The sequence below is a fragment of the Sparus aurata genome, chromosome 19 (genome assembly GCF_900880675.1).
Source record: "Sparus aurata chromosome 19, fSpaAur1.1, whole genome shotgun sequence".
NCBI classification, from domain to species: domain Eukaryota; kingdom Metazoa; phylum Chordata; class Actinopteri; order Spariformes; family Sparidae; genus Sparus; species Sparus aurata.
The window spans coordinates 10,537,461-10,551,744 of record NC_044205.1 but is presented as its reverse complement, the minus strand read 5'-3'; the positions used below and the strand labels follow the sequence as shown (position 1 = coordinate 10,551,744).

Below are 14,284 nucleotides of genomic sequence, written 5' to 3'. Positions count from 1 at the left end.
CTCTCTACGATATATTTACTGCAATTAACAAACACTAAGGTTGGAATGGTTGGATGCTTCCCTATAATGTGAAGTGTACCATTAAGGTTACTGTGTCCTATTCCTAATCTGGTCATAATTGTCTTCTGTTGTATTTTGAATGGAATATAAATGTCTTCCACTCATCTCTTGATCCCAGTGTTGCTGCCACTCTTCATTGATTTACTTTCATACAATGCCCTTTCATTCTGATTTTGAAAGATTAATATGTTCGTCTCTGTTTCCTTTTTCCACAGGTTGTTGGCTAAATGTTTGGTTAAACATTAACAACTTATGATATAGACTTCTCAGAGATCATCAGCATTTCTAGAAGCAGCAACACTTCCACAACGACTGATCCAACTGAATCCATTTCCACACGTAACCAGATCAGAGAAAATGTCAATAAAAGGAATAGTTTAAAAGAAAAAGGGTCAAACAGTATTTGCGAACCACTCAAATATTCTACATTAACTAAATGCATGATAGCAATTTTACAGTTTGTTTGATTGTAGTTTTAATAACCCTGATTGTAGTTTTAATAACTGTTACGACCCAGCTCGAAAGGGTAAAAGGCAGTAACATAAAACCAGGTGTATTAGGTAATTTAAGTTATTTATTTTGTGGACGCGAAATCGTCAAAAGAAAATACAACCAAAAAAACGAAGGACAGAGGGCCTGGGGGTGCTGGTAAATCAAAGAAACAAATATAACCAAAAGAGGACTCGAAAACTGAGCGACTGTTTCCTTTTTTTTTCAAACAAACTGAACAACAAACACCTCTCTGTCTACTTCCCGACTACAAACCAAAACCACAGTCAACACAGCACCCCTCTTAGTGGATTTAACAAAGTTAACTACACGTGTGAGCGATCACTAGAAATAATGTTTACCCCTGGCCCAGTCCACAGACAACAGACAATCAACACGTGTCTCAGTTACAAGTACAATTTCGGGAGACACAGTGGCGTGCTGCTCAAGGGTAATCACAACCGCCCCACTGCCATGCTGGCCAGGAATATATATGCACTTCCTTAACTTGCTCCGCACAGATCGGTGCGTCGTCCAGGTGCCGGTCCAATCAGATTTCCTCAGGCCAAGAAGGAGGAGAAGGAGGGGCACCCACATCCTGAAACCACTCAGAGACAACACATACAAACACACACACAGACAAACAGAGGCAGAGCTCGGCGACGGCCGTAACAATAACCCTAAAGGCCATATCCTTCTGACAATGTGATTTCATCACATCATCTTTTTTGGTTAACTGAATATATAAAGGATGAAAAGTGCAGAGAATCTTGCACCCATCACATGTTAATATGGTATAAAATCACAGTCAACATCTGTGCTGGTGGTTGAAAAAACAGGTATACTAGACATGTAATAAAGGCAACTTCTCACAAAGGGTGTAAATTATGAGATAAAACATACCACAATTTAATGATATAGTTACAGTAGGGTAGGGTATGAAGGTGCAACAAATAGGGTCATACATGCATCATAGACATGAAGTAAACCATATCCTCAGGATGAGATTACGTGCAAAAGATCAAGAGTGCAAGAACGTCATGTTCAAGAAGGCACAGGATAAACACAGAATCACTCATGAGAAGTGATGCAGACCTGAAGCCAAAGTTCAGAAAATCAAACATCTTTCTGGTTTTGAAAATACAGGATGGAAACTCAGGGTGTGATAAGCTATAGGGAGCTCTAGAGTGGTGATCCTCTCAACATTCTTCTAGTGATACATACAGTGCTCACTCAGGGGAGCAGTATCGGCCAGCAAAGAGAATGCTCATGGAGGGGTTATGCCTGATGAAGAAGAGGAAGGGGTGGTCTGCAATATAATACAAAGCCCCTCCCTCGATCTCGCGGGATCTTCCCCCTCTCCGCCATGATGGCAGGATGCCGCCGGCAAAACACGATTGTTTACGTGTGTTCTTAACTCTGTAGTAGAGGAGGTTTTTACAATTCCGCACTGTTTTACCATGCCTGGTAGTCACTGCTGCGTTAAAAACTGCTTCAGTATTGCCTCTGCATTTACACTCGGGTACGTTCTCTAAAAATGTCTTTTTGTCAGTACAACGCTGTTTTCACCACCTGGAGGCTTGTAGATGGCCAAGTCCTGCACCCAGCCACAGCAGAAAGTCTCGTAACTTTCCAAAGACTTGTGGCTTTTAAACTCCTGCATTGTGTAGTAACTTACACCAAAAACAAGGTAACTGACGATGTCCATGTATGTGCATGGAGGTAAATGATCCAGGTCTCTGTGCCATTCCTCTGCAGGGAGCTCGTATGGGTCGATATTTTGGATGTCCGAGAGCTTCTCCAAATACCGCTGTTATGCGCTTGGTGTGAGCTTGTTCCTGTAAGGTCCCTTTTCTTTCGCCTTATCTTTTTGCATTGCTTTACTTTCTTCCTTTTCTTTCTCGTATTCGTAGATCCGTCTCTGTCCCGCCGAAATAATAAATGCGCAGAAATTAAAGAGCTCTGGACTGTTTAGTCGCGCCTCTGTGAAGTTCTGCAGGCGTTGCCCCTGACAACCGATAGCGTCTCCTACCATCATGGCCGACCGGCTCAGACCCCACCCAAATCAACCCAAATCAGCACGTGACTCCTCAATCTCAATACTCCGCGCGTGACAGTGACGAGCGTCCGTCCGTCCGTCCCCCGGTTGACAGCTAGGAGCTCCCGGCTGACGGTGATGAGCGTCCGTCCGTCCCCCGGCTGACGGAGTTGATGACCGTCTGTCCGTCCGTGTCTCCCCCCCCCCGGACTGACGTTGACGAGCGTTCGCACCCCCCCCCCCCCCGATAGACGGTGCGCCGCTACACTCAAAATTTCGGGGGAGAACCCTGCTGATAGACATTTCACTTGAGGTCCTTCAGAGCTCAGGAGTCTTTAGGTCGCTTCTGTTGGAAGCATCAGTTTGATTATTTCCGTGCTGACACGCCCCGAAAACCTTGTGATGAGCTTCTGTGTTCTCCTGTGACATTGTACCGAAGCCGAGCGGATACGACTAGTTTTTGCTCGCTTTCTTGTAAGGCCAACGCCCACTCTGTAGTTTATGGGCTACAGTAGTAACAAATATAACAAACTTGTGCTCGCTGCAAAGCGTCTAAATGTCCAAATACCGTTATCAAGCTTCCAGGAATTTTAATAATGTTACTTAATAAAATAATGTCATGATCGTCACGGTCGTACTGTTTTATTGTTCATTGTTAGATACAGTCCTTCCAAGGCAGCGCTGAGGAGTCTGTGAGGATATCTTTGTATGTGTTAATGACTTGGGAACTGCTGAAAAAAAGTTTTGCCAGGATAGGTTACTTCATTTTCCTGTTGTGTAAAAAAGTGTGCTTGCCAAGAACAAATGAAAGACTCCTGCGTTCATCCTCATTGTGACAAAGTCAACTTATTATCAATAAGAAGTGGGTGCAGAAACGATACACACTGTGCAAGTATATCCTCATGAAAGGACCTTGCAATTCTAAGTGTTGCACTACTGCCACCTTGTGAATAATCAAACTCTGACCTTGTTCTGTATTTCAAATTGTAAATACATTCAAATTGTATTCTCAAATTCATTCCAACTCTTTTAATTGGGTGGTTGTCTCCTTGCCCCCTCAGACTTATCCAGTAGTTGACAATGATTCATTTCCAGTGGAAAATGGCATTTCTCCTGCTTCAACTTGGAGTGCACGTACTGGCTATGTGTCCAAATCACTCTCAAAGCCTGAGCCATACATCCATTCTCTCAAGCACAGATTTAGCTAGGGTTCAGGTTAGGGTCTATATCTATATTTCATGGTGCCTCTTATATGTATTTCAGTGATCCCACAATTACTTAAATACAATTTCAGATTATGACCTTCACTGATTTTATTTTCCAAGAACTTTTGTTTGTTCCAAAGAAAACTTAAATCCCCATTTTGTGCCCCACAATTCAACAGGCTGAATTCCGTCTTGTATATTTCTTAACTATATGTCCCATATATCTCAAACTTTTCCACCGTCATCTGCAAACAGCAGTTTCCCTTTGTGCATTGGCAAATTTGCAAATATATAATTTATCATCTCAGAGAACAAGGTGTGACTTCTAACACTCCCCTGAGGTGTTCCACTCTCTACCACATGTTTATATGACAGTTCTAATCCTATTCTTACCTGGATGGATTTTGCATTCAGAATGTCTGTATTATATAAAACTTTTCTCCAAGAAATATGTTGACCTCTCATTGACCATACACATCAATTTCCATATATGTGACGTCAAAGCAATAGGCCGGTAGATTTCTGGTTTATTATTATCCTTCAGATGTTTCTTTACTGGAATAATTGTTGCCTCCTTCCATCTCTCCAGGATTCTTCTTTCTTCACACACTTTTTTAGTCCCTCTATACTCAAGTTTTTCACCATGATGGAGCATATTTCATCTTTCCCCGGTGCAGTCTTCCCAGTTTAAGTCACCATTGTAAATGGGACATTTTGTTGATCCTCATGACTTTTTTGCCCTAATGCCTCCAAGTTTTCAGCTTTGGTTTTCGCGCTACTTCTTCTTCCCTCCTCAGGTAAATTACTGGAGCTGTGTACTGTAATCCAAGTGTCCACCATTATCCCAGCCTTTTCCTCATGAGTCACTGCAATCTTATTTCCACAAAACAGGATAGCTCCACTCCTTCCTGCCCCAACCCATTGTTTTAATCATCCTCCTCCCTGATTCGTGTTCTCAACTGAGTCACAGTACTTCCTCCAATATGTACATTCTGCATGTTTTATTGTTCTTCTTACTACTGCTTGAGCTTGTTTGTATTGAATCATTGGCTGGAAGTGATGTGTTCTTTTTACTGGCTTAAATGCTTTATTTCTACTTCTCACTGCTATTTTACACTTCCCTCTTTACTTTTAGGAATGGTTTCTAATGCAGCTGATCTTTTGTCTTGTGTGACTTTATTATCAAATGTTTCTGCATCTATGTTACCATCAACCTGATTTAAATATCCGTCACTTTCTTCTTGAAATTTCTCCCAGCCCTCAGCTCTCAGCCTTCAACCTTCTTGAAAAACCCATTTAGCTCCTCTGGCTTCAGAATCTAGATAGTATCCATGTAGGATTAAAGAGAAGATTATGCTTTTGTTAGTTTGGTAAAACATTAACAACGTATGATAAAGACTTCTCAGAGACAATCAGCAAGACTAGTAGCAGCAACACTTCCACAACAGTTGATCCAGCTGCAGGTAATCCATTTACAAACTAAACCAGATCAGAGAAAATGTCAATAAAAGGAGTAGTTTAAAAAAGAATTTGACAAACTGTATTTGCGAACCGCTCCATTGTTTGTTTCATATGTAAAAGCATAAACTCAAGAAAATATCCAGTTCAAAACTTCAAAGATCTTGTTATATATTTTATATTAGCTAAATGCATAAAAGTACTATTGTATTTGATTGTTGTTTTAATAATCCTCAAGGACATATCCTTCTGACAAAGTGATTTTATCTTATTTGGTTAAATTAATATATAAAGGATGAAAAGTGCAGAGAATCTTGCACCCATCACATGTTCATATGGTATAAAATCACAGTCAACATCTGTGCCGGTGGTTGAAACAACAGGCATACTAGACATGTAATAAAGGTAAACTCTCACAAAGGGCGTAACGTATAAGATAAGACATACCACAATTTAATGATATAGTTACAGTAGGGTAGGGTATGAAGGTGCAGCAAATAGGGCCATACATGCATCATAGACATGGATAGGATAAACACAGAATCACTCATGAGAGGTGATGCAGACAAGAAGCCAAAGTTCAGAAAATCAAACATTTCTGGTTTTGAAAATACAGGATGGAAACTCAGGGTGTGATTAGCTATAGGGAGCTCTAGAGTGCTGATGCTCTGGACATTCTTCTAGTGATACATACAGTGCTCACTCAGGGGAGCAGTATCGGCCAGCAAAGAGAATGCTCATGGAGGGGTTATGCCTGATGAAGAAGAGGAAGGGGTGGTCTGCAATGAAGGTGGCTGAAGATTCAATGTAACAACGGTTCACCATGACCGGGGCAGTGGCAGCGGCAGCCTCAGTTCCCTCTTCGTTGAACTCCAGGAAGGCCTTGTGGATGACTTTTGACAGGACCAGCTCATTGGCAGGAGACATGCCTGTCAGCAGAAGAGATGGATTAAAGAACAATTGAAATAATATAATGCCTGGGCTCACCCTACACCATAGAAACACAGAGCACATTGATTTAGTCAAACATCTATTCAATTTTGACCTTTTTTTTTTACATTTTTATGAATATGTCTGATGTGCTCCTACCAGAGAAGTCACTCCGTGTGTTATCAAAAGCATCCACCATGCCCATGCTGATCAGGACACCCTTCATGTCATACTTCTCCTCCATCTTGAACCGGGGCAGCTCCACCTCAACCTCAGTTTCATCCTTCATGTCTGGACGAGTCCACTTCACAAAGTTCTCATAGGTAAGCTCCTTCTCCAGCTGGGGTGGACATAAAATCAATTATTAGTTTGTCTGTGTCTTGTGTGTTTCTATAAGTGTACAAGTGTGTGTGTATGTGTGTGTGTGTGTGTGTGTGTTTGCAGGTGGGATGGTGTTCCTACCTTCTCCAGACCTGTTGTACCTTCCTTCATGTCATTGGGTAGAAAGATGAGCATGCTGAGCTCCTTTCCTTCGTATGGCATCTCTAGGATCTGTTCAACAAGTTTAGAACATTACAGCAGACATACAGGAAATATACAGTGTACACCATTGTCAAATGATAGCTTAATGATAAAGTTAACAAAGGTCCCAGTTGGACTGACAGAAACCTGACATACTGCAGTAATGGATTAATTAACTCAACAGCTTGATTACCTGGCAGTTGGCTTCAGGGATGAAGGTTAAAGGGAAGCTAGTTTTCTGGCGCATCATCTTCACTGGTTTGGTGTCATTCTGAAATCAAACAGAAAAATTCAAAAACTTAACACCAGCTGAAGTTTTCTATACAACAAAAGTCACAACAGCCATTTGCAAATTATCTAGTCAGTGAGAAATGATGGTGAGCTGAAATAAAGAAATTAAGAAAGCTGAAGATTTAATCAAAAGCTAAGTACAGGTGACTTTGTAGGGTTGTGGTGAAACCTTGACTTCATCAAATGGTGAAGTGAAAACCCTGTGATGGCACGGCCAGGTTGCCACACATCTTGCAGTGTGCAGGTTGCTAGTTGTTCACTAACAAGTTCCCATAACAACTTGAAAAGCTGTATGGAGGCTTGCTGTTGAGTTTGTTTTTCAGTGTTTCTGTTTTTTTTCTGTCTGACGCAGTAACTACAAATCACTTATTGCAGATTCAGGGTTTTGTGGACCAGTTCAATGCTGATTAAATCGTATTTGCTGCTATACAACAATTTTAAAACCCATGTTTTCTAACTTTAACTGACTTTTGTCAATGACTGTAAGCATACTGGATGTTTTCTTTGAGCAGTGTTACCTGGTTGATTCTGAACTGAGCATCACGTGTGACGTATTCATCAAACCTCTTGTTCCAGTTGCCTTTGAAGTACATGGCATTGACCAGCACCAGCCCGGCCGTGCTGTCCAACACACCCTGGGCTAGCAAATTCTTAATTTTACCTGGAGGACAAAATGATATCAGAATCAGAATCAGAATACTTGTTTAATCCCTAGGGGGAAATTGTTTTTCTTCCAGATGCTCCAGAATGAATGGACACAAGAGATGAAGATAACGATATATATACAAAAATAATAATAAAAATAATAATAAGAATAAATAAAATAGTAAAGTAGACAATAGAATGAGATAATAAAGTAGACAATCTCAAGTGTTCAATGACTACTCCAAGTATTTACAAATATACAGTGTAATATATGATATGATTTCACTCAACTGAAGCTTTTAATGTGTTGAAAAATGGTACTGTCAACTGCCATGTTTCCCTGACATAGAATGAAGTTCAATCATATTTTAGACACAAAAAGATTTTTATTTTGTATTAACATGACAAATGAATGCATAATCTCTACACAAATATCGAAATCTTTCTGCCTTAATACTTGATGAAATTAGTGTCCACCCTTCAACTCTGCACACTCTCGGGCCGTAAACTCTTGGCACTCAAAGGGCATGCAAGTTTACATGTTAATTTAAGGTTTTAGCAGTCTGGAGATCTAGCTTTTATTTTTGCATTCAAAAATGAGACTGACATAAGTGAGTATGTTTAACATAAATACAGTGCTCCTCCAGTTAAAGATCAGTTTACAATGTTTGACTGGTGTTATAATAATTGCATTAGATGAATGAGACATGAGTGTCTACTAACATACTGATAAGTGTGTATGTTAGTGTATATGAACCACCTTGTGTCTTCTCCTCCACCCAGCTGTTTATGTTGAGCCTTGCCGCCTCAAAGCTCTTTATGAAGTCAACAGACTCCAGCTCTGCGTTGTAGTGCTTCCTGGTGCCTCTTAAGAAATGCTGGAACCATCAACAACACATTTACTGATTGTGATCACACAAAACAATAATATAATTCATAAGCTGGTTAGTTTACTTAGTAAGTGGAGTTAAAGGCCATCACAGCTAGAATATTTTCACAACCACTACTTTCTTTGCTTGTATCCTGGCCTGCTGCCCACTTCCTCATTCATCATTCCTTCCGCTCAAATATTCTTGTCTGTGTCTCATTCACTCCAGTGTACAAATATGTTAACACAACCACACCTACTACTGAAGATACATACACACATGCTGAAATACACACACCTCAACAAACTGGTAGGACTGCTCCCCGTACAGTCTGTTGGCCACACTGAGGGCATACGGAGCGTCTGCCTTGTTGAGTTCACCCAGCAGCTGCGCAAAACTGCTGTGGACATCGTCCTGAACATCACGGGTTTTCAGGCACTGTGGATGAAGAGGACAAGTGTTAAATAGATGCACTGAGAAAGAAAAACAGCAGTCTGTTATAAACAGTTTATTAGACCAGCGTGGTGATCATTTTGCTTATTAACAGATGAGACTACACAACTAGAAAGGATTTAGCTATAGTTTGCTGACTTTGGTGCTCCATGCTATGCATTTGTATACAACATGATTAATGATTGTAGGTCACTCACCTGAGATACCTAAAGGGACAGTTCACCCTAAAGTCCAAAATACAGATGTTCATCTGATTCTTATCTGTTGTGCTATTTATCCATCTAGATTGTTTGTGATTTGCAGAGTATTGGAGATATCGGCCTGTCTTCTCTTGAACATAATGGAACTCTCATTTATCTCATATTACATAAACATCATATATTGCATAGGCTACAAGTAAAGTAGAAAATTGCTGAGTGTTATCTTAATAGACCCTAATGGATAAATGGTTTACTGTTAACTAAATGTGATGGATAAATGGTTGTAATATATCGCAATGGATCAAATAAAAAAGGCAGGATACCATTACTTTAGACAAGGCTACTTCAACAAGGCATTTTAGTTGAATTATATATATATATATGTATATATATATTTATATATATGCTGTTATTGCATCTGATCAAAGGAGGGCATGAAAAGGACTAAATCCAAAAGTAGTAATATAGTAATATGCACTCTTTATTAACATAAACCATCAAAAGCTTTGAGAAGAGTATAAACCTGTAACTTTATTGTTATTACCATTAAACATTATAAATCATATTGCATATGCAGACACACATCATTTTTGTTAAGGGAATCCTCATATTTCTTCATAGACTGCACAGGCCAGGAACTGATATCTAGATCTTTATTGTCTTTACACTTCCATGTTATGTGTAACGTTTCTATAGTAACACCACACAGAACTGCCCCCCATAAAACTCAGTCAGAGTCTGAACAGGACAAACATTGTCATTCTTGCTGATACTGACAGAAATATCTGGTGATTCATACTGAATAAGGGCTTGAAGAACTACTTTCTGCCCTTATTTTCTGTAAATGTTAAACTCTTCAATGTTGCTTTAAATGGTCCCAGAGACATTTGCATTATGAAATCTGCATGATTTTGTGCACCAGGTGGACAGCAATAATACCATCTTAAACAGAAACAAAGATCAAACTGAACTTGGTATACCACCCTGCATAGCCATTAACTTAAATGTGTGTGTGTGTGTGTGTGTGTGTGTGTGTGTGTGTGTGTGTGTGTGTGTGTGTGTGTGTGTGTGTTGTACCTCTGACATCTGTGCGGCTGTGTTGCCTCTGGCCCCCATCATCACCATAGCCAGGGCTGAAGAGATGCTGAAAGGAGAGTAGAAGACATTTGCCGTCTTGTCGTTATCACTCAGCTTTTCGAGCAAAGCCAGCGAGAAGGTGGTGTTGGCCTTGGATAGAGGGGTTGGTGATGCCATTGTGCCTGTAAAGAAGGGAGGACAGAGCACTAATCATTACATAGATATAATTAAATATTTCAAAATTTCCACTGGTATGCCATTATCTGATTAGTATCTCACTTTTTCTCTTTGTGCCAACTCCACTTAAGAGTTATTTTTGTACACTATATTACATTAATTGTCTCTGAATATTATAATTTGACAGACGAAATATTAAGACCATTTCTTAACACTTAAAATTCTTTAGTTCAACAAACATTAAAAAGACCAAAGAGGGCTCAAGAACCAGTGTGCTTTTACATCAGCTGTCAACAAACCCAATAATCAAATGCCTCCGTCACACACTGAATGATATTCATCATCTACTAACAGACAGACACTTGACTTGAGGTCCTTCAGAGATCAGGAGTCTTTAGGTCGCTTCTGTTGGAAGCATCAGCTTTATTTATTTCCAAGCTGACACGCCCGAAAACCTTGTAAAACCTTCTGTGTAATAAAACTAGCATTTCCTTGCTTTCTTGTAAGGCCAAATGCACAATCCGTAACTGATAGGCTGCTATATTAACTCATCAACCAAAGTTGTGTCGCTTGCAAAATTTGATTTTGTGTCCAAATGACCAAACACTGATTGGCTTTGTAAATACCATTAATCAAGCTTCCAGGCATTTTGATAAAGTTGATTCCACGATGACTGTCTCAGTCTTACTGTTTTATTGTTTTATTGTTAGATACAGTCCTTCCAAGAACGCCCTGAGCCCTTTTCTGTGTTTATGACTTGAGAAGTGGTGAAAAAACATTTGCCAGGATAGGTTCCTTAAATTTCATGTTGTGTAAAAAAGTGTGTTTACCTACACCAAATGAAAGACTCATGTGTTCATCTTCACTGGACCAAAGTCAATTTATGATCAATAGTAAGTGGGTGCAGATACTATACATGCTGTAGAAGTATATGGACTTTTTTAAGTCTATGGACTTTTTTAAGTCCATGTAATACATTCCAGCATACAAGGTCCTTTCATTAGGATGAAAGGACCTTGTATGCTGGAATGTATTACATGGACTTAAATGATTGACAAATCAATTGTCAGAAGAATTTTACCACTGAACCTATCTAACATGGGATATAAATCTATATCTATTTTTTCTTTTATCTCAGAATCTAACCACTTCCTTCAGTCAGACCTGTCATGACCCTGATGTAAAGCTCACAGACTTTCTTATGACTTTCACATGATACAATACAACCTTAAAAATCGCTTTCAAGGTCCGGTTGCTAAACTGATATACTTCAAATCCTGCACAGTGCTGTATGCCTGAACATACAGACACACTCTGACTGACATTTGTCAGTCAAAGTTCGCTGTTTTATTTCCACAGTTTTACCTGGTTGAAGTTAAACTTCAACGTGCTTTACACCACCGCATGTTTTATTCTATATTAAAAAAAACATGGATCAGAGACTGCAGCAATGTTTCCAACCAAAAATCAACCTGCAGCATACTTTTGTAATACGAAAAATTAAAATGCTTATTTGCTGGGATTTCAATCACAGAAAATAATTGGCAAAAAAGGCCAATTGGAAAAGACACCAAGTCTATTTACCACATCATTTCTATTTGTCAAACAGGTAGAAGAGTGATTCATTTGCCACAGGATTACCATGGTAACTTTTGAAGAAGTGAGTTATCACAACACACTTTCTAATTAAGTGGCCAAAACTCCAGCATACTATGAGATAGATGAGCTAAAACTTCACATTGATCAGGCAACAGTACCATAGTGTGGTGTTAACCAGATAGAGCTCATCTTAAGTTTGTTCATCAGGATTGCATGGGATGGAGGGGGTTATGCAATACACTGATGGTGTGTATGTTAGTGCATGTGATGCACCTTGGGTCTGCTTCTCCACCCAGCTGCTGATGTTGCCCCAGGCTGCCTCACACATGGTTTTGAAGTTGACCGCTTCCAGCTCTGCATTGTAGTCTGTCCTTGTTTGCTTTAAGAAAAACCCTGGAACCATAAACGACACATTTATGGATTCACCCTAACTAAATCATCTTATTGATTCATCCAGTCAGTCAGTCAGTTGCGTCACTGCCTTTGGTCTTGCCTGCTGTTGGCTAACTCACCCAACAAGTTTAAACCTGACTGGCTTTATAAATACCGTTATCAAGCGTTCAGTCATTTTAATGATGATAATTCCATGATAACTGTCTCAGTCTTACTGTCTGATTGTTTTATTGTTGATACAGTCCTTCCAAGAACGCCCTGAGCCCTTTTCTGTGTTTATGACTTGAGGTGGTGAAAAAAGTTTTGCCAGGATAGGTTCCTTAATTTTCATGTTGTGTAAAAAAAGTATGTTTGCCTACACCAAATGAAAGACTCATGTGTTCATCTTCATCGGACCAAAGTCAACTTATTACTAATAGAAGTGGGTGCAGAAGATACTATACACGCCGTAGAAGTATATCCTAATGAAAGAGCCTTGCATGCTGTAATGTATCACATGGACTCAAATGACTGACTAATCGCTTGTCAGAAGAACTTTCCATTGGACCTTTCTAACATGGGATATAAGTCTGACATTTGTTATTCAAGGTTCACTGTTTTCGTCACGTAGTTTTACCTGGTTAACTTTAAACTCAGCACTGTAATTGCAAATCCTGTGGAACTTTTCATCCCAGGCAGGTTTGAAGTGGATGGCATTTACCAGCAACAGCTTGGTCATTGGCTTCAACATGCCACCACCAAATCTTGTATTTTACTTGGTGACAATATCAAAAGAACACGGATCAGAGACGGCAACAATGCACCCAACCAAAAATCTACCTGAAGCAAACTTTTGTAATTCAAAAAATAAAAGTCTTTAGTCTTACTGTTTTGTTTTATTGTTAGATACAGTACTTCCAAGAAAGCCCTGAGCACTTTTCTGTGTTTATGACTTGAGAACTCATCAGTCAACTTATTATCAATAAGAAGTGGGTGCAGATACTATACACACTGTAGAAGTATATCCTTATGGAAGGACCTTGCAATCCTAAGTGTTGCACTACTGCCACCTTTTGGAATAATCTAACTTCATCCTTGTTTCAAATTTGCCCTGAGAGTCATGTTTTCATTAGCAAGCTGACCCAGTATCTCGTCCGCTTCCACCACACAATATGCTCTTTGTTCCTGCTCCATTTAACCCCGTTTTTTTCATTTCTCCCATCATGTCCTTCCTCTCTACTATATATTTACTGCAATTAATAAACACATGTTCTAAAGTTTCTGTTATCTGACAGTGTTCACAAAAAAACGGTTGGAAGCCAAATGCACAATCCGTAACTGATAGGCTGCTATATTAACTCATCATAGGTTCCCTATAACGTGAAGTGTACCATTAAGGTTACTGTGTCCTATTCCTAATCTGGACGTAATTGTCTTTTGTTGTATTTTGAATGGAATATAAATGTCTTCCACATATCTCCCAATCCCAGTGCTGCAGCCACTCTTTATTGATTTCCTTTCCTAAAATGCCTTTTCCTTCTGATTTTGAAAGATCAATAATATTTGCGTCTATGTTTCCTTTTTCCACAGCTTGTGGGCTAAATTTGGCCGCTCCTTCATTCCCTATAATTCCTACATGAGCAGGAACCCAGATGACTATGACCTCAGTGCCTTGTCTCCTTGTTCATGTATTATTGACATTATTGAATCACTACAAACTAGGAACTTTTCCCATTTTTTTCAACCCACTCTAGAGCCAATAACAATGGTATACAGATCAACAGTACATAAACTTCTCCACACCTCCCATATTCATGATCATCCCCATAACTAGCACTTCTTTTTCCTTTGCATACCACAACCACATGTCCAACTTCCTGGCAATTGAAACACCTCATA

The 14,284-nt window shown here is 39.6% G+C and overlaps 1 protein-coding gene across 2 annotated transcripts in view; it reads right to left on the bottom strand.

The window, feature by feature from the left end:
• LOC115569725 (leukocyte elastase inhibitor-like) overlaps positions 1–10,869 on the bottom strand; it is a 65,084-nt gene extending 54,215 nt beyond the window's left edge. The window contains exons 1-9 of one of the 2 annotated variants that reach the window (XM_030397786.1): positions 10,767–10,869; positions 10,238–10,419; positions 8,805–8,945; positions 8,399–8,516; positions 7,512–7,654; positions 6,896–6,973; positions 6,643–6,732; positions 6,340–6,520; positions 5,565–6,179 (exon numbers count right to left, since the gene is read on the bottom strand). In XM_030397786.1, the coding sequence (XP_030253646.1) occupies positions 5,950–6,179; positions 6,340–6,520; positions 6,643–6,732; positions 6,896–6,973; positions 7,512–7,654; positions 8,399–8,516; positions 8,805–8,945; positions 10,238–10,414 (1,158 nt within the window). In that variant the 5' untranslated portion in view covers positions 10,415–10,419; positions 10,767–10,869 and the 3' untranslated portion in view covers positions 5,565–5,949. Of the gene's footprint in view, positions 1–5,564; positions 6,180–6,339; positions 6,521–6,642; positions 6,733–6,895; positions 6,974–7,511; positions 7,655–8,398; positions 8,517–8,804; positions 8,946–10,237; positions 10,420–10,766 lie in introns of those variants that run through there. The other variant, XM_030397788.1, reaches the window with a different exon arrangement.
• Between the last annotated feature and the right edge of the window lie 3,415 nt (positions 10,870–14,284).